The 27,598-nt window shown below is 32.4% G+C and overlaps 4 protein-coding genes across 5 annotated transcripts; 3 read left to right on the forward strand and 1 right to left on the reverse strand.

The window, feature by feature from the left end:
• Nucleotides 1-6,799: 6,799 nt before the first annotated feature.
• Nucleotides 6,800-7,701, forward strand: LOC140837672 (RING-H2 finger protein ATL78-like). Its single transcript, XM_073203785.1, has one exon. The coding sequence runs from the start codon at nucleotides 6,864-6,866 to the stop codon at nucleotides 7,533-7,535; it is 672 nt and encodes a 223-aa protein (XP_073059886.1). The 5' UTR covers nucleotides 6,800-6,863; the 3' UTR covers nucleotides 7,536-7,701.
• A 2,969-nt stretch (nucleotides 7,702-10,670) lies between these two features.
• Nucleotides 10,671-13,443, forward strand: LOC140838349 (actin-7-like). The gene is made up of 5 exons (XM_073204576.1): nucleotides 10,671-10,819; nucleotides 11,675-11,743; nucleotides 11,834-12,227; nucleotides 12,318-12,931; nucleotides 13,016-13,443. Exons 2-5 carry the CDS (start codon nucleotides 11,684-11,686, stop codon nucleotides 13,079-13,081), a joined length of 1,134 nt encoding a protein of 377 aa, XP_073060677.1. The 5' UTR covers nucleotides 10,671-10,819; nucleotides 11,675-11,683; the 3' UTR covers nucleotides 13,082-13,443.
• Nucleotides 13,444-17,017: 3,574 nt separating this feature from the next.
• Nucleotides 17,018-20,092, forward strand: LOC140838350 (eukaryotic translation initiation factor 6-2). Of its 2 annotated transcripts, XM_073204578.1 has the most exons (8): nucleotides 17,018-17,110; nucleotides 17,228-17,313; nucleotides 17,417-17,513; nucleotides 17,614-17,699; nucleotides 17,860-17,904; nucleotides 18,552-18,682; nucleotides 19,383-19,493; nucleotides 19,599-20,092. In XM_073204578.1, exons 2-8 carry the CDS (start codon nucleotides 17,304-17,306, stop codon nucleotides 19,854-19,856), a joined length of 738 nt encoding a protein of 245 aa, XP_073060679.1. In that variant the 5' UTR covers nucleotides 17,018-17,110; nucleotides 17,228-17,303; the 3' UTR covers nucleotides 19,857-20,092. The 2 variants fall into 2 exon arrangements, with proteins under 2 accessions (XP_073060679.1, XP_073060678.1); XM_073204577.1 differs by having other exon boundaries at nucleotides 17,108-17,313.
• A 625-nt stretch (nucleotides 20,093-20,717) lies between these two features.
• On the reverse strand, nucleotides 20,718-25,920 carry LOC140838351 (uncharacterized). The gene is made up of 7 exons (XM_073204579.1): nucleotides 25,601-25,920; nucleotides 24,704-24,733; nucleotides 23,725-23,823; nucleotides 22,676-22,781; nucleotides 21,681-21,966; nucleotides 21,541-21,595; nucleotides 20,718-20,933 (listed from the first exon to the last, which is right to left on the reverse strand). Exons 1-7 carry the CDS (start codon nucleotides 25,757-25,759, stop codon nucleotides 20,859-20,861), a joined length of 810 nt encoding a protein of 269 aa, XP_073060680.1. The 5' UTR covers nucleotides 25,760-25,920; the 3' UTR covers nucleotides 20,718-20,858.
• Nucleotides 25,921-27,598: the final 1,678 nt, after the last annotated feature.

The following is a 27,598-nucleotide window of genomic DNA, read 5'->3' on the forward strand; positions in this document are numbered from 1 at the left end:
CTCACACAAGTTTTTGTTTTGCGAATAAACAATATATATTTACTAAGCGCATAAAAATTTGAAAAAGAAAATAACGTATCATTATAACATTCATGTACGAGAGAAGTTGGTCCCTCTCAAATAGAACCGATCGAAAATGAAATTTCAGGGATCTGATTATAAAAGTAAAAAGGGATGTGCATTTGCATATGCATTCTGTGGATGTAATCGTTTTCTCAAAAAAATTAAACTGTCCCACAAAACCCTAGTCAAGATCCAATTATTTGGGGGAAAAAATAATAATTCGGACTCCAAACTACTAATTTTTAGAGTTAAATAATTTCTTCTTTTATCAATTACGATTCCAATTCCATTGGTTTCGATCGAAAATTATGACATACTTTTAAACAACTTCAAGTAAATACGGCGCGTCAAAGAAGAGCGGTCGAGGTAATCCTGGATCATGCTCTAAGAAGTTAAGATCAACTTCTGCACTTTCAACCTTTCTTAACTTTTGAGAATGAACCTCTGGTGGAAGATTATCATCTGATGGTATAGATAGGGCAGTAGAAACGGGATGATCTAGTTGATTAGATCTTTTCTTCTGAAAGAATTTATCAATTATAACAGATTTTCTCATTTATGAATAAAATCACACCTGACACAATAAATAAATCTAGTCATTTAAATATACTAACACCATAAATAAAATATCTGCAATAATACATTATCAACACTCACTGCTAAACTTCAAAATCTCAACCAAATATAATAAACAAAGTGTATAAAAAATTATAAACAAACAAACATCAAAGATAATGTATTAATGATAATGTATTAATGAAATACGTAGATGATTATAATTTTTCCAATAAATTAGTTCGAAGAATCGAAAACTATATAGTAATGTCAACTCAAATAATTAAATAATAATAACAGTAAAATTCGTTTAAATTAAGTTTGCGAATAGAGTAAGTCTCTTGTGAGACGGTCTCACAAATATTTATATGTGAGACGAGTTATCTCTACCAATATTCACAATAATTTCTTCTTTAATCAATTACGATTCCAATTCCATTGGTTTCGATCGAAAATTATAACATACTTTTAAAAAATTTCAAGTAAATACGATGCGTCAAAGATGAGCGGTCGAGGATTCTGTCATCATTAAAAGATCTGACATAGAGAAAAGAAAAGCTTTAGGAGATATATTTTAAAAAACATCCCCATTAATTCTGTTAAAATTAAATTTTAAAAAAAATCTTAGAGTAAGTGGGATTGTTAGCTTTAGAGTTAAAGAAAACAAATTAAAGTCGAGAGATGAGTTAGTAGACTCAACTCTTCCAAGTTCTAAGCATGTGGACTGGTGCATTTGGCCTCTTCAATCCCATCTATATAAAATGGACCCCTCGGGCCTCGTGTAACATTTAATTTGCTATAAAAAAATTTATTATACCTTAAATGATAATGATATATATATCAGCACACATCCGTGCGCACGAGTCACGACATTAGCCAAACATTTCTATCAAAATTAGTGTTCAAAACACAAGCATATTTTTGGATCAGAGCAATAGAATTAGGCCAAATACAATTCTTTCTTGTATGTGAAAGATCAAATGTTTTATCAAAGGCAAAAACTTGTGTGAGACGGTCTCACGGGTCATATTTGTGAGACGGATCTTTTATTTGGGTCATCCATGAAAAAGTATTACTTTTTATGCTAAGAGTATTACTTTTTATTGTGAATATGGGTAGGGTTGACCCGTCTCACGGATTAAGATCCGTGAGACGGTCTCACATGAGACTAACTCTTTATCAAAAATTATATATGGTGGTATTAGTGTAAATAAAATATTTTAAATTGTACAGCAATTTGAACGTCATGTTTCGATTACTCAACTAAGGAGGATAATAAATAATTGTAATGTTTTAGTACTTTTTTGTATTATATATATATATATATATATATATATATTTATGTATTTATATTATAATATTTTATTCAGTAAATCAATATGAAATGGGGCATTTGGGGGAAAAAATATGTGCACTACAAATTATGTTAAAACAGTTGTTATTTTCCATTATTTTCCTTTATTTTATATATAAAAAAGTTGTGGGATACGTTTAATTGGTTTCTTCTCAGAGTTGGTGTATTCAACGTGTGCATGTCTTTCAATGTGGGCCATTTGATTACGTGACGGCCCAAGAGGCTCTGGTGGGCCCTAACTCAGTTCTTTGAGCCCAAGAATACAACCCAAAACCATGCGTGATGATGTTTGTCCGCTTCGCCTTTAAGTTTCGCCACAATTAGTATATAATGTTATTATTATCAAAGAATTTTGCGTCAAACAAAATTGGACAATCTCATTTTTTAAAATTTTATCATATTTCAATTAAGAATATATTTAATTTTTCTTTTAACTACGATCCGCATGTTTCTTTGTCTGTATGATTTGGAGTATTCCATTTTAAAATATTTGTTTAATCACAATGATCCCTTTTTCGGATTATCGGATTAATCAGTTATCGAATTATCTTGTCTTTTTTGCTTGAACAATTATAATTGATGCTCGAGTCTTTGACTGCTAACTAACAAATATAAGCCACAATCGGGATTTACTCCATGCATCATCTATTATATCTTGAAAGTCATAAAATCTTCGCACAGTTTTCATCAACTTAATAGCTGCGGGGATGATAATTTCATCCGAACCCGACAGATAATTCGATAACTGATTTGAATGAAGAAGATTATTTTTACCTGATTAAATAAATGAGTAATATTCGGGTATGAGATGGAGACGAATCTTAAAAAATTTTAGAGTAGATCTCATGTGAGACCGTCTCACGGATCTTAATCTGTGAGACGGGTAAACCTTACCCATATTCACAATAAAAAGTAATACTCTTAGCATAAAAAGTAATATTTTTTCATGGATGACCCAAATAAGAGATCTGTCTCACAAATACGACCAGTGAGACCGTCTCACACAAGTTTTTGCCAAAATTTTATTCATACCCGACCTGAATACCCCATTAAATATAGACAAAAACTTGTGTGACACGGTTTTATGAGTCGTATTTTGTGAGACGAATCTCTTATTTGGGTCATCCATGGAAAAATATTACTTTTTATGCTAAGAGTATTACTTTTTATAGTAAATATCGGTATTGTTGAACCGTCTCACAGATAAAAATTTGTGAGACCGTTTCACAACAGACCTAATCTTAAATTTATATATATGATTTTTCAACTATGATGTTAATTCTAATATGTTTTTTTTTAATGATATTATTTGGATGAAGTTAAGAAAATTACTAGTATATAGTTAATATTATTTTTGTTGGATAATGATGTTAAGATAAATTATTTCAAATATTTTTTTATTTTTCTATAATGTTTAATTTGCTAATTTTTATATATTTTTTTTTATTGTAATCATACAATTTAGTAAATATATACATAGATTTCTCGTTGAGAAAATGCAATTATAGGTAGTAATAATTGCTAATTTTTATATATATTTTTTTATTGTAATCATACAATTTAGTAAATATATACATAGATTTCTCGGTGAGAAAATGCAATTATAAGTAGTAATAAGATATTTTAGAAGAATATAAATATCCCATCATCCAATGAGTGTGGTAATGAAATAAACATTTTAAGTATACCGAATCACATTTAGCTCTACAAAAAACTAGAAAGGCAAAACTCTAATAAAATGTCTAACAAAATTTTATCAATAAAGAAAACATAATTTAATAAATAAATTATATCTTGGATCCCAAGAAATATTTTTCTTTCAATATATATAGGTATATGTATGTATTATCGACAGATTTGACTGAGTATTCATCTCTCGTTGCAGTGTAGGGCCATAAATTTGGTCCTATCAATGTCATCACAAATGTTTCGTTTGAATTTGATGAATCATGATATTTGAAATTTATCACAATAATTCAAAAATAACTAGTTTAGATTTGAAATCTATTGTCAAATGAATTTATCGAAATAACCAATGAATTTGTTATCATACTAAGTCTGCACTCTTCTTTCGAGATTTTAATCCAATTTTCTTTAGAACAAAATCCAAACGAGCACCAACACACACACACACACACACATATACGTTGAACTACAAAATCTTCAAACTTGCTAGACTCCCTCGACGAACACAGAATATATATATATATATATATATATATATATATATATATATATATATATATATATATATAGATATGCACCGCAGTTTGATTCATGACACTGATTGTAAAAAGGCCGGAGCTCATAGTGGTGACAACAATTTAGATTGGTAGCTAGCTTGTACGTATATAGTTGATCTCTTACTCAGGCCGCACCACCTCCATTACTGTCTGTACTATGTCACGCTTCTAATTATTAATCATTCTGCATTATTCAAAACATTTCCTTCATCATGAACTTGAAGGGTATCTTTTTTCGATCCCGTCCATCCTGTGTGCATATTACATACATACATACATACATACATAGATATATATGTGTGTGTGTGATTCTTGGACTCGGGCAGAAAGGGAGGACCAAAGTATATATAAAATAGGATGCACACATGCAGCTTTGTTTTGGGATTTTGACACCATTTCTTGGAAATATTGGCTTTTTTCACTCAGATAATCGATATTTGAAGTGCCCCATGCAGTAGTCAAGTTTCGACCATGTCTATTTTTTGTGTTTGGAAGAAATAAAGAGGGAGTATATGCGAACTTATGGGACATACGATCAATTATTATATATATTTACGAGGGAGTATATGCGAACTTATGCAATAGCTAGTCAAGTTTCGACTATATATATTTTGTGTGTGTGTGTGTGTGTGTGTGTGACATACGATCAATTATTATATAAATTTAAATGAATTACATAACTTATTTTTGCATTAATATAGTAAATAGCCGATCTGGTTTACAAAATGCTCTCCAATAAGTGTTGTATGCCCTCCAACTTCAACTAATTCCGAGTATTGAAACTTTGATGCTTTTGAGTATTTGAAAATCAATGTGTATGTCCTTTATTTTTTTGGTAGTACTGGTCAAGTAAAATCTTCGACATAGGCATATATAAAGTTCAACCACAAATTTCATGTAATTATATCGTATTGTTAATTTTTTTGTGTGAGCGTTGATGATCGAACTTGAAAATTTTCAAAAAAAAAAGAAGGCGAAATCGCAATGAGAAATCCCATCCCAAAAATAAAGTGATCAGTAGGACAGGACACATTAATTTAGTTATAAAAAAAAAAGAAGAAGAAGAAGGTTTTCGTTTATTTTATCATACTTGACTGGACAACGATTCTTAAAATTTAACATGATATCGGTCGTGATAGGAAACTTTTATTTTTTTGTCCGTCTCTTACAAATATCAATTTTTTAATATAATTTTACTTTTGAAAAAGAACATGATAAAATCCAAGAATCATTCAACGTACGTACCATTTCGAGTAATATTAATCTTGAATTGAGATCAAAAAGTTGAAGAATTTGTGGAATATCCACACTCAAGATTAGGATGTTTTCGAGTTGATGGACATTAAGAATTGCAAAATATTTCCTAGTCCCACCACTACCAGATTAGATAGAAATGTGCGAATAATCAAGTTGTGGGAACTGAAGATTCTTTATTCAATCTAAGTAATTTTTTTTAAATTTTGGAAATTTTAGTCATGTTTCTCAGCGTGACGGTGATGATGGTATCTATGTGACACCTACGTGGTTCTGATATGATTTTAATGTGTGTAGTGTCATATGAGCACTCTCGATGAAAAATTCTGATTGTCAAATTAAAAATATCCATACAATTAAAACCAAAATTGAACAAATTAGATGACCAAAATAGTTTCCTTGAGAAATAAAATATCTTTGGCCCGTCCCTCCTTGGGATTTCGATTCCCGACATCATCTTGTCTAGCTAACATGTATGAGTAGGTCTTTTGTGAGACGGTCTCACGAATCTTTATCTGTGAGACGGGTCAACTCTACCGATATTCACAATAAAAAGTGATATATTTTTTTATGAATGATCTAAATAAAAATTTGTCTCACAAAATACGAACCGTGAGACCGTCGTACACAAATTTTTACCAACATATATATTTAAACACGATGATTGTTAACTATATAATCCATTATTATAACTAGCTCCAACGGATAATGTAATATATGAGCAAATCGATTACCTGTCTAATTATTAATATGTATAATTCTATCTTAAAAAAAATTACGTGAGGCGGAATACTTGGTTTCAAGAAAATGGGCTTTTGAAAACCGTCATTTGCAATTACTGGTTGAGACTAGGGTTGGTATACCGTATTGTATTATGCAAAAATTACGGTATTAAATTATTTATGTAGTCGGTATATCGAAAATTTCAGTACATATAATAAACATATACCGATTATACCGAAATTGTTCGGCATACTTATATTTTTGTACGATATCGATATATACTGTTTTATACCGAAAAAACTTTATATTTTTAAAATTGTATTAATTTATTGTTTAATTTTTTTTAATATATTTTTACATTTTGTTTCAGTATTTCGTTATTCCGATTTATACCGAAATCTTCGGTTTTTTTACGATATGATAATCTCGTTATATCGAAAATTCGATATTTTTTCTCAGATCTGGTTGAGACATCTAGTTTAAGGTAACCTATTTAGATAAGTTGAAGAAATAAATGAACGCAGAAGGTATTACAGGTGTGTGTGTGAGTCGATTTGTAATGTTGACTGGCCGTCTTACTTTTTTTGGCCTATAAATTCCCACAAATGCAACCATCTCCAAGATAAAAATATCCAACAACCAAACTAAAAACCCATAACCCCAAGAAACTAATGGCTTCAATGTCCACTTCAGTCTCCTACTTTCCAACTCCCACAATTCAAGATTCCTTGCAAAATCTCTACTCTAGAAAATTATCATCACTCCCCTCATTATACTACTCTCCGCCACCAACTATTATCGAATCGTCATCGAAAAATAGAGAAAACAACACCATAGATGGAAATGTTGTCATGGTTTTGTCAGTCCTATTGTGTGCCTTAATTTGCTCACTCGGCCTAAATTCAATCATAAGATGCGCACTAAGATGCTCGAACTTACCGTCTTCCGATAGCAACACGAGCACGCCGTTGGCTAACACCGGTGTCAAGAAACAGGAACTCAAAACGTTCCCTACAATGAGTTACACAAGTGATCTCAAATTGCCAGGGTCGGACACGGAGTGCGCCATTTGCCTATCAGATTTCGCTGTCGGAGAACGTGTCCGTGTTCTCCCTGTATGCAACCACGGATTCCACATTCGATGTATCGATAAGTGGCTGAATTCACACTCATCGTGCCCTACCTGTAGGTATTGCCTCAACGAAACTTGTCATAAAATTGTTGTTGGATGTAGTGATCAGTCCGCAGCTGGTACGTCGTCGGCACCAGAAACGCCCCAGCAAGAAGTTGTAATGGCGACGATTGAGCCTCTACAAGCGGAAGGTTTGGTAAGAAATTACTAACCAAACGTAGACATTGTAAAAATATTGTAGATGGAAAGTAATTAAGTGGCCAAAAATGTTTTGCTCTTGGTTGATTAATAGGGAAAATAATTTGTCCAAATCTTGAAATTGTACATGGGGTCGGTTTTTGTTTCAGCTTCAGTAACATGCTTTACTGAGAACAACAAAGCAAACATGCGCAATATCTGTATTATCTTTAGAACATTTTTTTAAAAAAAAAAAACCATCAAGATTATAAAAAGTTATCCAATCACACCAAACATTCACTTAATGCTAATTTAAAGTTAACTATAAATAAATATTCTTGTTTAAAAACAACTCTTTTTTTGTGCAATTGCTATTGGAAAAAGAGAGATAGCTTACGTCAACACCTGAGGCAAATTTCTATGCAGGTTTCTTTTCATTAATAATGAGTCGACGCACTCTTCAAAGTATGAATAGCAACAATAAATCCCACAAAAGATAACTCCACTAATATTTTCACGGCCAATATTAAGCAAATACCTCTTGTTTCCATGATAAAATTAAAGATTTAAAATGAGTTTATAATGACATACAATGAACTTCTATAGCAACTTGAGTTAATCATCTTCATAAAACTAAAATTAATACAAAGTAGTTGCTATATGACCCATTGTACAATCACGCAGACGCGGGCGTGAGCCCGAACTTGGAATGTGACAAATACAATCAAGTGATCAACGCATTTAGCTAGCCAAATCAAAAAAGAGTTGGAGAGTTCATTCCATTTTCGAAAATACGACAATTTTCCCCCTCAAATTCATCCACTCTCTCCCTAAATCATTAATTCAAATTGATCTGGGAACGAACTTAATTGCGGGGTCGGAGTAATATAATTTATTAAACAAAGCTAATTTTAATCTTAATTTTAAACATACGACGTAAGGGAATTAATTCGAGAGATAAGAGAGACGTTGAATCAAATGGCCCCGGGGATTAATGGAATCTGAGAGGGAATGCACCACATCCACTTGTTATATATGACTTAAAGTATAGACGATAAAAGTTGTGTACGATGAAACAAAAGGTCAATTTTATTTATATATAAAATATTTTCAACTCCAAATCAATATCTACATATGTAACTATCACACACACAGAGCTGATAGATTAGGTGAACAATATTTGACCAATGATCATAAGTTCGATTCTTCCATTAACATTTTTTTGAGCGATCATGATGCACAAGACTTGGCCAGTGCAATTTATCCAGTTACCATAGTTTTGAGGTTACTAAATTAATTTAAATGTTTATTCAGTACATATAAAAAGATAACGATTGCGAGTTCAAAAAATACTTATTTTCAACTCCAAAACAATATCTACATAGAAAAATAAACGAAACTTGGATGGGCATTTGGGCCCGACATATATACATTGATTTTTTGTTCCAGCCCAAGCCTAACCATTGTCATCGTGGCCTTCTTGGGCTTAAGAGTATCGTTCGGGCCAGACTGTTGTAGTTATTATTGGACATATTTCTTGGGTCATCCATAATTTTTTTTTACTTTTTATGCTAAGGCATAGTTTGGTACATATGATAGGATAAGTATGTAATATATAATATAAGGAAAAGTTAAGGATAAATAAGATGTAGGATATTATATTTAATATTTGGTATGATTTTAATAAGAGTGATTAAATTTATATATTAGATTATAATGACAAAATTAACCTTATCATAATAAATTTTATAATTTCAAAGTTGTTACTTGAGTTCATATTTTTTATTTGTTCATACGCCGAATATTGCTTGCATATATGAATTATTTATTTTTACCTAATTTTTATATTATATAATATGATAATTGAGCCCTTGATTTTGTGAGTTAAATCAAATATCAATTTTTAATGTTAATCAGGTGATACTAATAATTTTATAAAGATTTATAAAAATTATTTATATAATTATCTCGAATTATCATATTACATAATATATAAAAATAAATAAAAATATTTATTTGATTTTAATTTCTACCTACTAGCATAGATTTATAAAAATCATTTATAAATTGAGGATAATTAAGTCATTTGTAGTGTATTTTATCTTTAAATAAAAATTATCACACCTAATAGAAGAGATGTTTTATCCTTCTAAATAATTATTTATCAAGAGCCCATGATATTATCATGAGCTTTTTAAAAATATACCAAACATGAGATAATGAGGATTATTTATCAATCTCTTCAGTATCTCATGTACCAAACTATGCCTAAGAGTATTAATTTTTATTGTGAATATCGATAGGGTTACAAATAAATATTCGTGAAACCGTCTCACAAAGACTATTTTTTTAAAATACCATGAAATATTTTCTAAAATTTTATTAACATAATGAGGCTGTAAATCAATTGGGCCAAGGAAAGTTAGAATCTCTGCTGCTGGCGGTTACACGACGCAAATCTGTAGGAGTTAAGGTGGACAACTAATAGTATTGTTGAAACTATTCTTACTCGGAATTTTAAAGAATAATAATTAACTTGATAATTTAGAGGGAGTTATTCGATTTTATGCCACCAGCCGGCCTAGCCTCTTCATTATTACAACAACACACGACATTTATTGCACGTGCCTCTGCATTCAAATTTCCCCTTAACTGCAAGGAATTTTTTATTTTTGTTATAAAACTATTATTATTATTATTTTTAAAATAATATAATTAATTTAATACACACATAATTACTTTTGCTTGTATTGAGGTTAAACATGTAATTTCAGAGTACTCATAGAGTCATGGCATAATAATCACCAGCACCTGCCACCTGCACACACATGTCACTCTCTTCTTCTTTTTGGCAAAAATTTGTATGAACGGTGTCGTATTTTGTGAAACAAATCTTTTATTTAGGTAATCCATGAAAAAATATATTTTTTCATGCTAAAAATATTATTTTTTATTGTGAATATAGATATGATTGACTCGTTTCACAGATAAAAATTCGTGAAATCGTCTAAAAAAAATATACTCTTTCTTTTTTCTTCTCTCTAGTTTTTTAAACTATTTTATTATTATTATTATTATAGAAATTTTTTAATTTTATGAAGTGGAAAAAATTTGAAAGTTTCGGTTCACTAAAAAATAGGATTAAAAAAAATAAAAAATCGCAGAGAAACTTCACCACTCAAGCTTGTATATAAAGAGAGGCCTCTAACCCCATACCTTAATCGATTCCTGCCTTCATTTCCTCTTCTGCGTTCCAATTGAGGAGAGGCGGCGGAAGACCCAATCGTTCGTCTCATCGAAACAACTCTTTTATTAAAGGTTGTTATTTTTGCTTGGTTTCCTGTTGTTTTCGTATTAGTAGGTGGATGCTTATTCAAAATTCTGTTCGATCGGTTGATTTTATGACTCGATTTTGCTTGTTGTGAAGCATGACTATGAGATCTGGATTTGAGTTGTGTGCAGATCTACTTTTAACTTATTTGACTTGGTGATTTTAAAGAAATTTGTTGCGCTCGACTCCGATCTGACGTTTACACCATCATAGCTTTTATTGATCTGTTTTTCTTCTTATAGATCTGAATTTATTTCGATGCTTTTTCTTACTTGTTTTCGTAGAAATGATCTCGTCTGATTGATGCTTCTGAACAGAAGTGGATAGAGTTGATACTTGATGTATGCTTTATACGTGAGTGCTTAATTGAATGTCCTGATGGTTTTAAATAATTTGTATTGACTTGTTATTTTTTAAAATTTTGCCTAATCACGAGATTTCTCTGCATCTTCTTGTTGAGATGTCAACTGCGTATTATTCGTAAAAGAGTGTTTATTATTATTTTATAAATAGATTCACATCTATTTATTTGAATCGTCAAATAGGCACTTTATTATTTCTACAATTTAGAATTTTAATTTGAATAATCAAAACACGAAGAGTACATTTTTTTTAAATTTATGTTCTCTAGGATTCCTCAAATACAAGGTTTTTTTCTAATATATCAATCTTCATTTTGTTAAATTTTTTTACCCGGATTTCGGTTTTTGTGTGTGATTATTTTACCTTTTCTTTTCAAAACTCCTGGACCTGTGAGCCTGGATGAGTGTCAAACAGCATGTGCTACATTGTTTACCTCTGATTTCTTGTGATTTAATAATTCTATCTTGGTACTTTTACAGTCATAGAAAATGACTGATGCTGAGGATATTCAGCCCCTCGTCTGCGATAATGGAACTGGAATGGTGAAGGTTCGTATGTCATCTGAATTGCTATGGAAGCTTTTGTTTTCCAGAACCACTCTGAAATAAGTTTGATCTCTGGTTTGTGTTTTATGCCAGGCTGGATTTGCTGGTGATGATGCTCCTAGGGCAGTGTTTCCAAGTATCGTGGGTCGACCCAGACACACTGGAGTCATGGTCGGGATGGGACAAAAGGATGCCTATGTGGGTGATGAAGCTCAGTCCAAAAGAGGTATCTTGACCTTGAAATATCCCATTGAGCATGGTATTGTCAGCAATTGGGATGATATGGAGAAGATATGGCATCATACGTTTTATAATGAACTTCGTGTGGCACCTGAGGAGCATCCTGTACTTCTAACTGAGGCACCTCTCAACCCCAAGGCCAACAGGGAGAAGATGACGCAAATAATGTTTGAAACTTTTAATGTTCCTGCTATGTATGTTGCTATCCAGGCTGTTCTTTCACTGTATGCCAGTGGTCGTACAACTGGTGGGTATAAGTTCTGGAACTCAAATCTTGTGTGCTTTCAAATATTTGGATGTTGTAATGTGGTTTTTATTAATTTATTTTTTCGAGCAGGTATTGTGCTGGACTCTGGTGATGGTGTGAGTCACACCGTACCAATCTATGAAGGGTATGCTCTTCCCCATGCCATCCTTCGTCTGGACCTTGCTGGTCGTGACCTTACCGATTATCTCATGAAAATCCTCACTGAGAGAGGTTACATGTTTACCACCTCAGCAGAACGGGAAATTGTCCGTGACATAAAGGAGAAACTTGCGTATGTGGCTCTCGACTATGAACAAGAACATGAAACCGCCAAGAGCAGCTCTTCCATTGAGAAGAACTACGAGCTGCCGGATGGGCAGGTTATAACTATCGGGGCTGAGAGATTCCGTTGCCCGGAAGTCCTCTTCCAGCCATCTTTGATAGGAATGGAATCTGCTGGTATTCACGAGACGACATACAACTCTATCATGAAATGTGATGTTGATATTAGAAAGGATCTTTATGGTAATATCGTGCTCAGTGGTGGTTCCACCATGTTCCCTGGTATTGCCGATCGTATGAGCAAAGAGATCACGGCATTGGCTCCCAGCAGCATGAAGATCAAGGTTGTGGCACCACCAGAGAGGAAGTACAGTGTCTGGATTGGAGGGTCCATTCTTGCATCCCTTAGCACCTTCCAGCAGGTTAACTCCTTTTCAAATTACTCTTGAACATTCAGAAAAATAATATGTGAATCGTAACTGACATATTTATTTGTGTTGATACAGATGTGGATTTCCAAGAGCGAATATGATGAGTCTGGTCCGTCTATTGTCCACAGAAAATGCTTCTAAGCTGATGATACTCATTCATGGTGAGTTTCATCGTCAGTTGGATTTTTGTGTTATTTCTCAAGGAAAACTCAGTTTGGTTTATGTGGAGACTCTTAAATTGGCGTTGTACCATGAGATACTTTGAATATGATGTATCGATATACATCAAACTCCTCCAGTTCTCGTTCTTGTTCTTGTTATTTTATCGATGATGAGAATGTACCGTCATTTCTGCACCTTGATTTATATCGATCTTGGGTCGTTTATCAGTTCATTTGTAGTTTGAGAGTGCTTGTAATGTTTCTCGTCTTTTCCTTTCCTGTATTTTATATTTTTGAAGCCCCATCTCGGGAACTTTTATGTTAATATTTGTTGTATGGGTACTTCCTGAATGTCAGTTTTACAGAATATGCATTTATATTTAAAATCTTGCCCCTATCACTTGTGGTTAGAAATAATATATATTATATAATCCACCGGCAAATGCTGTGTACCTATCTGAATCATGTATATGATTTAATTCGAAGTCGCTTTGGCTATGTGTGATGACAAGGCTTAGCATGCATGATGACAAGGTCAGCTTGTCTTTTTCACTTGAGGCTCAAATTCCATTCCTCTTAAAAAAAGATTCCCTTAGTACATACACATTTAAAATCATATTAGGACAGGATTGTGTGTCAATTTGAACCCTCCATTCTCTTGTAAACCCTACATGCTAACGGACAAGCTACCTTGTCATCTCGGCGTCCGCACTTTAGTCGATAGTTATTGATGTTTGTGAATACAAGGTGATCTTGGAAATCAAAGTCTGATATTGGATTTCTTTTTCGATTGAGCATAATTTACATATATCCAACTAATTTTTTAATTCAGCTTTCTATCCAGGCACGTTTAGTGTTATATATATTATTCTAATTAGGTTAAATTAGTCTTAAACCATCGTATTTTAATATTATAAAAATAACTGGTATAAAATATTTAATTTGGAAAATAAAAATCAGACGTGAATCATATGATTTTCGTAATTTAATTTCGGAAAATATGTCTTTGTTTTACGCTGGAAGAAGCTTTACTAAAAATCTTGTCTCGAATTGATGAAACTTCAATTAGCATCTGGTTGATTTTTCTTTTTGAAAGACAAAAGAAAAGGAAACATTTGCCAACTGTGGCCCGTGACAGACAGGAAGGGATCAGATGGCTTGGAGTTTATCATAAATAATGCATAAAAAATCACAAAAGAGATTGAATTGCACTTTTTTCTATTGCTACTGCTTTTTTTTTTTTTTTTTTTTAAAAAAAAATACATCTAAATGACAGCCTAACTGTGAAGTTCAAAACGTGGGGTTGCATGTGAAGTTGCCTTTGTCTAAATCTGGACCATGGTTTGTTCCACGATCATTTCTTTTCTAAAAGGGGGATGTTAAATAAATTTTTCTCATTTTATGCATGATTTACTTTTAAAAAAAAACATAATTAATTTGTTCTTCTCATTTTTTTGAAAGGAAAATTTCATTTATTCTTTATAGTTATGCTTATTAATGGATCTGGTGATGTTCTCGTGTTGACGCACTGCAAAGATGAAATTCTTGACGATTTGGCCATGAAATACATCTTTGCTTCCAGACAAAAGTATCTACAAGATGGCTTCCCTGTCATTTTTTTTTAGTCTCTTTTTGACCATGAAGTACATCTTTGCTTCAAAAACATTTCTTTGAAGTGACACATCCACACACTTACAAAGTGGTATCATTTTTAAAGTATCCTACTGTACTCCTCTTTTTATAAGAAAATGAACCATTAAAAGTGCAATTTAACCTCAATACATATGTATGCAACAACATTCTTCGTCCTATGAATGAGCAGAGAATGATTTCAAGTGCTAGCACAAGTTTTCATAACATGAACAAAGATATTATGATATCCAATCAACAAAGTTGAGTTGCCAATATGAAAACTTTATTTTAAATCTTTTTGGCTCATTCATCTTGACAAGCTATATGATTGATTTTCATCCAAAGTTTTTTACTACAGATCTGTAAAGTTATGTTATGATTTTACTCAATCAAAATTGAAAACTTTACTAAAGATACATCAACTTCCAACTTATGATAGGAGCATAACAAATCACAAGTTTCATAATCATAAAATGAAGCAAACTTTCTTTTGAGAAGAAAGTAGAAGTTTATAAAGAATGTAAAATGTTCTTCCTTTGATTGATTCTCTCACAATTTATGTTATGTTGTCTCTCCAGTTAATTCATTAAGATGAGCTGATATATATAACTCACAAATCTAAAAATTGTGATCAAAAGATATCTTTTGGATATGAAAACTCGTAACATTTGTCAAACAACGTCGCCTGATACCTAAGCACTCACTCTCTATCGTGAAAAATTCTAGGGCACATGAGCGCCTCTCCGGTTGCCCTGGAAATTCTACGGCACAAGAGAGGCACCGAGCCTACCACCTTGGATATTCCCAAGGCATGAATGGCACTGAGGCGTCCTATTTAGGCATCTCATCGCCTCCCTTGCTGCTCGGAAACTTTCATCATAACTTTTAAGACACATATTTGAATGTTCTTGTTAGGTCTAATTTTCTTTGTCTTTTTTTTTCTATTCATTAAACTCAAATACAAAATTTATAATTATGTCGAACTGATCATACATGCCATTAGTGACTTTTCACATATATATTTTTTGTTATTATAATGCTAATATCTCATTCAGGTGACGCTTAAGCCTAAACTGGAGAGCTAAATAAGACTAAATAATTTTTTCCCCCAATTTGTGTTGTTGTGAATGATTAAAAGCCTTGCCGGCTAAGAAAATTTAGACAATTTCAATGGGGGAAAAACCGTAATGCGTGTCAGCGTCATTGTCAATGTATTGTATAGCCTCACTTGCTTTCATTTCTCACCGAAAGTAGAGAAAGATAATAAAGTTAATTAAAAAAAGAATTTGAACATTTGTTTAAACATTGCCACTTTCTAAAGACAAAAATTATATGTAAATTATACATGTAGTGGGATGCAATAATTGTCTCAACTAGTTAAAAAAATCGAATAATCCACAGTTTAACAAGATTTGAGTTGCAGTGTTTTTCTTAATTATAATTTTGTTAAAACGACAAGTGTTTAGTCTACGTCCTGCAACATCCTACCAGCCTATGCCCCCATCAAATCAAATTAGATAAATGAATCAATTCAATAGAAAAAAAGCTTCATGAAATTGAAATGGCTCTGGGGTTTTCTGTAGATAGCCTACTGAGGTATGGCTTGCAATTTGATGTTGGATTATTTATTGGACACTCCATTCCATTCCATTCAAATCAAAACACAAACAGCAAACATTCCTGATACATAATGGGCCATTACAAAAGTCCATTTAGAATGCTGTATTGCTTTTCAAGCCCAGCCCGCTAACTACATTTTGTGACTGGAGATCCATTCAGACAGGGCAGACAGCCCAAGTAATAGAAATCATAAATGTTAACACACCCCATTTGGCCTTTTTAAAATTAATTTGATTTGTATTTAAATAATAGTAATATCATTAAATAAAAAAAAATTATAATTATAGAAAATAACGAGAGATTAAATATAATTTGTAATAATAATATATGATAGACTAATTCATTAGTTAAAAGATGTTCCTATCATTAATTTCTCATATTTAATTGTATCATTGGTATCATTTTTTTTCCATTTAATAAAAATATCATAAAAAAAATATTTTAGTAATTTTTGATATAATATATTTTAATGAAGTATATTTTTTATTTTTATCTATATTTTTGAAATTTTAAATTATCGTATCATCGTCGATATCATAAAAAATATTATAAAAAACTATTTTAACATTTGTTTAATTTTATCCTAATTTCTATATTTTTTATACAAAAATTATAACACAAACAAAAAATATTTCGATATGTATGATTAAAAAAAATGATTTATTTCATCGACTTTACGTATCTATCAAGCATCGGTTCACAGCCATAAATGTATCCACACAGAGGTGTTTTTTTCCGAAGACAACAAGCGCCGGAGGTATAAACCCTAATTTGATTCCATTTTTGCTTAGTTTATTCAACTCAAGTACGCAGTTTTCTGCATAGACCACCAAGGATTTACGTCTGATTTCGGTAACTTTGATCGATTTTGAAGCTTCGATTGTTTACGGTAGTCTCAACTCTGTAGATCTGATTGCAGTCGTCCTTGTTCGGTGCCGTATCCATTCGCCATGGCGACGAGTAAGTATTCGCAGATAAGCACGCATGTGTGCATGATTAATAGTTTTTTTTTAATCAATTTATGCTAGGAAGGAATTCCGAAGTTTATTTGATCTTTGGGCAGGATTGCAATACGAGAATAACTGCGAGATTGGTGTGTTTTCCAAGCTGACCAATGCATACTGCCTTGTCGCTATTGGTGGTTCTGAGAACTTCTACAGGTATTGTTCCCATTGCACCCGAATTTTTATTGTCTGGGTCTGTTTTTTGCTCGTAGTTATGAGGCATTCCACTTTATCTGTGATTCTTGTTTGGTGGCAGCATTTTTGAGGCCGAATTGGCTGACGTAATTCCGGTGGTTAAGACCTCGATTGCAGGCACTAGGATAATCGGACGGCTATGTGCTGGTGAGTCTTGTGTTCTGTATAATTTGCAGTATCAGTGAGTATAATGTAATCTGATTTTGGTGGTGGTGTTTATTTATGCTTCTTCTTTGAGTTCAGTCATCCTAATGTTAATGGCTGACAATTTTTTCTATCCTCCCCTTCTCATATATACCTTTGGCAGGAAATAAAAATGGATTGCTCTTGCCTCACAATACTACTGATCAAGGTGAACCCGTCACTCATGTAAAATCTATTAATTTTACTAAATGCTTAAGAAGTTTGGCCTATGCCTAATTTTCATCAACGAGAGTTAGCTCTATCATTGATTATTGGGATTAAGAAGATCTTCATTTTTTTTCCTATTATCAATTGTTTATATCTTCGTATGACAAACTTGTTTTACATAATTGCTGAGACATGAGCATATTCTGAATTTACATACTTATCTTGAAGGATTCTTGCTCTATGAACCCAGTCCTAAATTATGGGAATCTTAGATATTATCTTGGTGTCAAATAGGAATAATACTTAGCCTACATGATACAAGATGGTAAAACGAAACTGAGATCCACCGGTTCCTGAAATCTTTTCATTGTTTTCTGTATCACGTTAAATTTTCTCTTGGTACGCTAAGCAGTGGGTTAGTAACTACAGTTACACTATTGGAATCGAAATTTGTATCTTCATTCATATGGCCCAAAGTCTCTAGACTTCATCTTAAACCTGTTGATGCATCCGTATTCTTTGATGGTGGTCATAGTTTTGTTAGCGATATCTCATGACAATGACTCTTTATCTGTATAGTTGTGGTTTTTTTACTGTTTGACCGCGCACTGGATCTGATTTTGATATTTCGGTCTCCTGGTATGATAGAACTACAACACTTGAGGAACAGTTTACCGGATTCAGTTGTTGTTCAGCGCATCGATGAGAGATTATCTGCTTTAGGGAACTGCATTTCATGCAATGACCATGTTGCTCTCACGCATCCTGATCTTGACAAAGTAAACTTATTTTCCTAGTTCTAATTCACCTGCAACTTGTAGAAGCAATTGTTTTGATCATGATAATTCTAGAAATTGACAGCCTCTAAAGTTCTTGCTTTCAATATAATATCATAACAGTAGTCCAGGAGGTGAATGCATATTTTTGTTTAATTTTTGGCTTCATTTTCTGGTCTTTGAAAGGTTGAACTTTTGGGTTAGTGAAGGATATTCTCCTTTGCAAATAAATATACTGTTACTATTCTATCCTTCTTGAATTTCTTTCTCAAAAACAGCTATGTTTTTTTTCCTGCTAGAAACTTTTCTTTTGAACTTAATAGTGGTCTTCGTTTGGTTGGCTTAGGCCTTAGGATATATTTTCACTTCCAATTGTGATTTATAGAAGAGAACCAAAAGAAATTTAAAGTGGAAAATCTACAAACTATTATGCTCGTCTTGATCAACAAATTTGTAGGTTTTTTACTTTTGACATATTTTTGGGATGGTAGCAAAAACTTCTTATATCTTTTATTCTAAGAAAACACGAGTTCCATTTTCAGCAATAAAGGCCTGGAAATTTTTTACTGAGCCATCAAAAGTTCCAAATTCCATTGTCTCACCTTGTGAATTGTGATGCCAATTTTTACCGCAACATTCTGGGATGAACCTGAATAATATTTAATCAAAAGCAGGGGAAATATTGATGTCCAATTTTTTTCAGGAAACTGAGGAGATGATTGCTGATGTTCTCGGTGTAGAAGTTTTCAGACAGACAATTGCTGGCAATATACTCGTGGGCAGTTTCTGTGCATTTTCCAATCGAGGTGGCTTGGTATGGCTTCAACTTCCATAAAACTAAAACATCTCAAAGTCAAAAGTTTTGGCCATTATCATACTCGTTGCAATGTGTCCTTGACTCGCATGATTTTCATAACAGGTCCATCCTCACACATCCATCGAGGATTTGGATGAACTTTCAACCCTTCTTCAGGTTCCGTTGGTGGCTGGAACCGTGAATCGTGGCAGTGAAGTGATTGCTGCTGGGTTGACTGTGAATGACTGGACAGCATTCTGTGGATCAGACACAACTGCTACGGAGTTATCTGTTATCGAGAGCGTATTCAAGTTGAGAGAAGCTCAGCCTAGTGCACTTGTTGATGAGATGAGAAAATCGTTGATCGACACCTACGTTTAAATTTGAATTATTGGTCTTGTCTTCGAATGAATCTAATATTTTGATTGTGCAGTTGCTTTATTATTTCTGTGTGAAAGAACCGTGCCTTAAAATATAACACTACGTTGGTGGATTCCGAGGAAATGACCAATGCGTTTGTTAGTTGTTATTGAGTGTGCTATGCTACATCTGGATTTCTTCTATATATAATGCAAACTATATGTCAAATTTTATGAAAGTATGAGAGATTCACGAGATCTAATGATTTTGGGGTTTACTCTTATATGTGGAAGGGAGATTATTTTATTTCGGACCAAGACAGATTGATTAATCCTTTTATTTAGAAAAAAGAATAATGTTCACCGCATGTGGAGATCAAATAAAAAAATCCAAGCTATTTTTCGGATATTGACGAGACAAATGATCCTTCAATTTTACATATAGGCTGCGTTTACTTTTCGACTGATATAAGAAAATACTATTTATTAATCTCCATTGATCCGGTTTTAAAATCTTAAATTAGGAGGAATTGGGCTCTGCATTTACTTCTCAATTGATTAAACAAATAGTTTTTAGTGTTTACTTCTCAACTGATTTTAAACTGTTAAGAGGAATCGGGCTCTGCATTTCGGCTACTTGGTCTTCATCTACGGATTCATGGTTTCATCCTCTGTTCTTCTTCTTTGTTTTTAGTGCGAGTGTATTGTAATTGTGGTATTCGCTAGACTAATTTAACTTTAAACTTTAATTACTTTGTAATGAGTAAATTTAATCATTAATGTTAGAGCTCTATATAATTTTTATCATCCAAAACTTTGATAGGTTCATCATGCCATTGTTACTTTAACTGAAATGCTACCATTTATTTACATGCTTGTGATATTACAACAAAACTACCACAAATATATTATTGAAATTAAAGTGTATTTGAGGCAATTTGATAATCTAAAAACAATGTGTAATCGTATTATACATATAGCCTAATAGGGGATCTGAATAATTTAGCTGAAATGAAAGAAAAGATTAAGCCGTTGCGAGTGCATTGCACAGTGATTTGTATGCGTTGGCACAATTTTTGAATCTCTCTTCTGCATCTGCCTGCAAAATCCACAACATGCATTAGCCCAAAAGATTCACCAGGAAACAAAATCCGTTCAATGATCTTCCCATGTTTGAAACAATGATTGTACAGATGAGCCACTAACCAAATCAGTAGAACTCGGACTCAAAAACTTCCGTGAATTTTCCAAGTGCTCATACTCGACGTGGCACAAAATCACCACCTATTGTCTACAATTTTTGAGCTTTGAGTCCTAAAGAATTCATTTCCAAACTAACGGATACAGCCTAAATTGATCTTGATTTCTTACAGAGTTCGGAGACCTGCAACCTAATGGCTTATCCAACTCTGATCAGTTTTTGAAACTTACTTTCTATAGAACTAGCGGATGCAGACCCATAGGAACGCAAATTCCCAGTCAATTTGCATATTCACGAGATCATTTGCATATGCATTCCATCTTTCAGCAAACAAAAAGGTGGAACAAAATAACGTTCATTTACATGGATTGGCTCAAATTTAATGAGATGGTCAAGACATGAGGATGGAGGTATATTAGTAAATGAATTACCATGGCAACACACTACGAAAAATAAAGGTTTAACTTTTTTAGTGATAACATAGAAGATGAAGATAAAAGCCGACCTGTGAAGGGCCTTGATGCTTGTCGGGGTGCCACTTCAAAGCTGACCGGTGAAAACTGCATGAACCACAATTCTGGTGGTTTAACATCAATAATAACAGAATCTACAAGCATTGCCATCCTTTGTAATTTAAGTACTTACGCAGACTTGACATCCTCAATTTTCAATGCGCCAGCTGTTGGTAAGCCAAGAATACTCCTATCAGCATAACTTCCGACGATGAAAGACTCGTCATCAGATTCTATTTTACTCTTCCCACCATGTTCTTGGTATGAGCTCTTACTCCAGTCCAAAGTTTCTCTCCAATCAAATCGCATCTCCCAGGGTTTGAAGGTCCACTCGAAGCATCTTTTCCCAAAGGTAGCTTCAAATATTCTCTCAGGGTATTCATCAAAATCGTCAAGGAAATTCTCTCTCCGATGCTTTCCTGAAAAAAAAAAAAAAAGGTATTGTCCAACTCACTACATATGCTCCTGGACACATCAAACAATACCTAATTAGACTGCACCAAAAACATTTGTAAGCTTATAGCAGAACAATAGCTATTGTGAATTATTTTAGGATAGCAAGTATAGGAGTCGGAAGAAGGATTCTGTTAAAGAGTAAACAGTCACATGGAGGGCCATCTATAGGAAAAGGAAATCAGACAGTTCTCCAGAATTATCATAATCACAATAAAAAAATATATCCCCCATAAGAATGTACATCAATATAACTTTACGAGAACAAAATCCTGGACTCTCATAATTTTAAATGGAAACCTGCAGTTGGAAAGTAAATCAACAATGGTCAATGATGTTTGGACACAAATTCAATACATGTTCTCACTTCGTTGAGTTCGCCAGGGCTAAGAAATCGGGCCAGACCCCTTAACCAGAATAGTCAACTAATCCATTTGCACAGATAGGACTATGTTCTAGTATCAACAAATTTTGCTTCCATTGACGTCCTAGAAAAAAAACCTTAAGTCGGTGACCCTTCCATGTGATTCACAAGGATAAATAATATGACAAGTGCAGAAGTGCTAAATCGGTGATCTGATACAGTGCAGAGGCATTTGAGAAGAACGATCATATCCATGATCAAAGAGAAACTATCACAAAAACTCAGCCATACAAGATTGAAAATAAACTAACGTTTTATCTTCTTGTGGTGAGCTCTCCGAGCTTGGCAAGCAGGCCTTATTCGAGATTTCTTGTTTAACCGGTCCCCGTAGTCCGCTTCGATCTTCGAAAAAGGCTTCTACACAATGAGACACGAACCAAATTCTTTCAATGCAAGGAAGTCAGGGTAAAAAACAAAAAAGCTGTCCATTGATAGGAACGACTGGCAACAAAAACAATTGCTGGGCACGAGATATATTCAACTTTCACATAGGAAAGCTTTTAAGAAATCATAAAAACATTAAATAGTTCAACAAAAATTTGCACAGCGAAGACATTATATGAAACTAGGGAATCCAATGTCAAGAAAAAGTTAAGTTTAAGATCATCAAAAACCTACATTCTAATTTTTTCAATTTCAAGTATTTTATCTAAGATGAACCATGAGCACATGCAGCATATGGATTTTAATTTAGGTGTGCCTAATCACTTTTTAAACAATTTTTTTACTCATTCTTGTTCATACCATGGGGCCATATTAAATCCCCTTGATCAAATTACTTGGCCAGAAATATGAGACTTCAGAACTGCACAATTCAAGTCATTTTAATGTCATGATTTGAATACTCTAACACTTCAACTATGACAGCTGTGACTCTTCAACCACAAGCTTTATGTTGAATAGAAAGTGAATGGATATCTACAACTTCTTATTTCATGTTGCCCAGAAAACATCAGAGCAGTTTTGGACGCTTAAATCAGATCCCAATTTACAAGTGCACTGAAAAATCAGTAAACTGTTTTGATGGTTGACTTCAATTTGGGATACCCCAAAGAAAGAGATATAATGGGGACAAGAGTTGATAAACAAGAAGAATTGTTTGTTCATAATATGCTGCTTGGTTCTTATTAAAATCACATAGAAAATAAATCACATAACCATTGATAGTTGATACATATTTGATGTATTACATCCATGTATAAAAACATGAAATTGTGTATAGATATAGCAAAAGAGAAAGTAAAATGCTACGCTGGATGTCAACCACAGAAAACATATGTAAAACAGGCCAAATGAATACCTCGGGCTTCGATGTTGAGCAGCCCCCATTGAAGAGTAGATTTTTAAGAGCTTTCTTCGTGTCAGCACGCTTCTGCCGAACTGCATAACTTATATAATCCTGAAAGAACTTCCAAAAAATTAGCAAAATGAAGAATAATTTACCCAGAAAAACCTTCTTTTTAGAATTACATAGCATCCACACATTGGTACGTACATAATGAAAGAGCCACAGTTCAAAAGAAATTCAGTAACATGAAAAACAAATGACCCAAAAACACATTCTTTTTGGAAATTACATAACACCCACATATTGGTAACTCATAATTTCAGGATTCTGCTTATTATATAGACAGATGAAGCATGCTGAAGGAGTAGGTCGAGGTTGTAAGTACAAAGAAAACTTTGTCCTAGGTTAAGAAATTTGTCTTTAAAGAGCGTGGATTGTTAAAGGAAACCCACATCCTGAACATTGGGAATTGGGAGAAAGGAAGCTAATAAAGTTTAATGGATACCTTTTGTTCTCTCAAATGGTTTCCGAACTAAAGTTGCAAAAACAAATGGAGCACTTAGACAATTAAAGTTCTCAAAGCCTTAGGAGGAGCCAAATGCAAGCATAGACAAGACAAGGACGCGCCATTTACGAAACCCCTTACACCTACAACCTAAATAGTTTTGAATCATCTGAATAAAATTTGAGAAACATAAAAGAAAAACATGTACTAGGGGTTTACATGTACATTAACAAATTTGGATTCCTTAGTTAAGAAATTATTGCAAAATTAATTCCAATCAAGAGGTTTTAGAAAGGGCGCAACATAGAGAAGAGTGCAAGAAGAGGGCCTTGAAAGTTGAATTATATAAGTGCCTCAAATGGGTTTAACTTATTAGCAGAGTTTAGTTATGGCTGTTTAATAACCATAAGCTAAAAATCACAGTTCTGTAATACTATGATAAAGATGGAACAATCAAACTCTAAAAAGTTATGCTAGTTTCTCTACCTTTGATGGTTGCTGATTGCTTCCTACATCCTGCAATACACTTCAAATTGTCAAAATTCACGCATAAAAATAAACTAATGCAACAGACTCAAAGAACCAACATAACTATCGAGCACAAATATAACCAAGGCATCACAAATTCTATCAAGATTACAAGATCAACTTCAGAAACGTTCCCCCTAACTAATGTTTTTGAATTAGATGGTATGTGGATAATAATGAACCTTATGTAAGTTTTATGAGTTGACAACTGACAGTACAATGATTTTTAGGACTGAGTAGCATAATCCTGTAGACCTATACAAACGGATTCCACCATTGGCCAGCGCTCAAAATTATCACATCCAATGCAAAGAAAGACAAAATTTTAAAACCTCTTGTCATTTAAAAATATAAATCATAATAAATCTCAGATTCTTACATAATATATCGTATTTGATAATTAGAAAAGATGTCCATCACTACCTTAGTTACTATTTTTTCTAAACAGTTATCAGGTCAGTGAACTCAGGAATGGCAGAAACAGCAAAAGTTCAAAACTTCATCTAATAACCGATTCTCGCTCATTTCATTGACAATAAACTTCCTTTCCTAAAGTCCAAAACCATATTATTAGCACAGGTAATGACGATCGCAAAGTTACTTTCATGACATAAATAGAAACAATCATCCAGATTCCAAACAAAAATTTGCATTTCTTGATAATAATCAATCAACTGCAATACCAGAGCCAAGTAGCAAACTTTAAGTTACAGTCAAGTTTAAGAACTTCTACACCACCTTAGTAGCATGCACAATTCCTTCTCAATACCCAATATTTTCTTTGATTCGTGCAAAACCAATATAGCAAAAACACAAATAAACTCAAAGGAGGAACAAAATTATGACCGAACTTACACCATTAAACTTCTGTTTCCATTTCTCGAAACAAGCATCAGTAGAATGGAACGAAGCATAATGGGTAGTCAAAAGATTTGCCATTGTTGCTGTCCTGAAGGATTGACCAATCGGGGCCTCGAGGATCACAAAAATTCTCCATCTCGACAAAACTTGCATAATAACAAAGACTGCCACAACAGAATTGTGAGGTAAAATAAAATAAAATAAATTGAAATTGAATGGAAAGACAATCCCTAAAAGTGAGAAATCGGACGAATGAGAATAACTTTAGATCGATATGAGAGGAACACATCCCAACATTGCCACATCAAATTTACCAAATTCGCAATTCTGTTATTTTATGTTATTAATTAATGACTAAAATGAGTAAGAATTAGTATTTAAATAATTATTAAAATTATTGATATAACATAATAAATATATTTATAATTTAAGTATTATTACAAAATTTTAGTATGTAAAAAATATTTATATAACTTGAAATAACGCTTAAATGAAAATAAACAATCTTATGTCTTTAAATCGATTTTTTATTTTGGTTGAGTGAAATGTTATTAATAAAAATATAGAAAAATATATATAAATAATTATATATTATTTTATCTATCAAAATTTTAAACAACAAATAAATATTTTTTTAAAATTAAATTTTTTGTCATTTATTAAATGAATAAATTTTGATTAATTTTTTTTTTTATTTTTCAGAACATACTAAAAATATTTTATGAAGTTTTAATTGAGATTTATAATCATAATAATAATAATTTATAGATAGAAGTTCATGACTATTTTAAAACGTTGAAAAGTATAATATTATATAAAAATTATATTTTATTCAATATGATAGATATTAGTGGAAATTAAATATAAAAATGTAAAATAAATTATAAATTCATAATCAAAATTAAATGAAATGATATAATTAATATAGATACTTAAATGTAATTTATATTATCAAGTGTCATCAAATTCAAATTTGAATTTTATAAAATAAATTGAAAAAATTTAATATTTTATTTGTTTTCAAATATTTAATGCGGTATTTGAATACACAAAACTAATGAATATTTTTTTTTTGAAAATTTTGTAATATGGCAAAAACTCTGTTATCACCGATACAAATTTTTTTTTTCTGTTATTATTATTACAATAATACTATATATAAAGGGAGAATTCAAATAATAGATTTATTTGGTAAAGTCATTTCATATTCCAAAATTGCTCTTCCAAAGCCTTCGTACACCTATTTGATAACTTATTTTTATTTACATGAGTAAAAGAAATATTGAGATAAGTGATCTCTTAAAAGTTCTTGCACGTTAAGCTAATAACATTGTGTATGTTGACTTGGTTGATTAGGTAGACCGTAAAAGAATGACGTAAAATCTTAACGGGTAATACCGTAATACCATCTCTATTGATAATAAGACCAGTGGGAAAAGTAAAAATGATTTATAAGAGATATGAGACAAAACCAATAAATAAACACGCATCTCTCCGAACTCACGAGACTAAAAGTCTTAACTCATTAGATGACAAGTAAGTGCATAGTTCTGTTTCGAGGACTACATTTTGTGTTTTATTAAAGATGCCACTGCAATAAATAATAGAGCATACGATTTTATTGTGTATTCGTCAAGTACATGATTTTTGCCATCAATATAAATTTAAACGAAAACTATTATTATAAAAATTATAGACATAATAGTATTTTTATTTCTTTCTATTTATCTATATTACAATTTTAATATTGTTTTTATTGACTAATTACTCCTTTTTACAATGCGCAATTTTGGTCAATCGGTCGAGCATGCATGAGAAGTATTCCATCAAAATGAATATAGAAGGTTGTATATGTCTGTGTCTGATTTACTAAAAAAATTAATTAAAAATCATGCATAATTAAAAAACAAAAAAACATACGATTAAAAAGTGGACGAATCATTTCTTTATACATGATTACAAATACATAATAAGGATATTTTTTTGGCAAAA

This window comes from Primulina eburnea, chromosome 8 (genome assembly GCF_022965805.1).
Source record: "Primulina eburnea isolate SZY01 chromosome 8, ASM2296580v1, whole genome shotgun sequence".
NCBI classification, from domain to species: Eukaryota; Viridiplantae; Streptophyta; class Magnoliopsida; order Lamiales; family Gesneriaceae; genus Primulina; species Primulina eburnea.

Coding starts and splice junctions, on each gene's coding strand:
- LOC140837672 (XM_073203785.1), top strand. CDS start 6,864: ATGGCTTCAATGTCCACTTCAGTCTCCTACTTTCCAACTCCCACAATT.
- LOC140838349 (XM_073204576.1), top strand. CDS start 11,684: ATGACTGATGCTGAGGATATTCAGCCCCTCGTCTGCGATAATGGAACT. Junction 11,744..11,833: donor ATGGAACTGGAATGGTGAAG/GTTCGTATGTCA, acceptor GTTTTATGCCAG/GCTGGATTTGCTGGTGATGA. Junction 12,932..13,015: donor CCCTTAGCACCTTCCAGCAG/GTTAACTCCTTT, acceptor GTGTTGATACAG/ATGTGGATTTCCAAGAGCGA.
- LOC140838350 (XM_073204578.1), top strand. Junction 17,905..18,551: donor TCACAATACTACTGATCAAG/GTGAACCCGTCA, acceptor CTGGTATGATAG/AACTACAACACTTGAGGAAC. Junction 18,683..19,382: donor CGCATCCTGATCTTGACAAA/GTAAACTTATTT, acceptor AATTTTTTTCAG/GAAACTGAGGAGATGATTGC.
- LOC140838351 (XM_073204579.1), bottom strand. CDS start 25,759: ATGCAAGTTTTGTCGAGATGGAGAATTTTTGTGATCCTCGAGGCCCCG. Junction 24,734..25,600: donor GGAAACAGAAGTTTAATGGT/GTAAGTTCGGTC, acceptor AGTGTATTGCAG/GATGTAGGAAGCAATCAGCA. Junction 21,967..22,675: donor TCACCACAAGAAGATAAAAC/GTTAGTTTATTT, acceptor TTTTTTTTTCAG/GAAAGCATCGGAGAGAGAAT.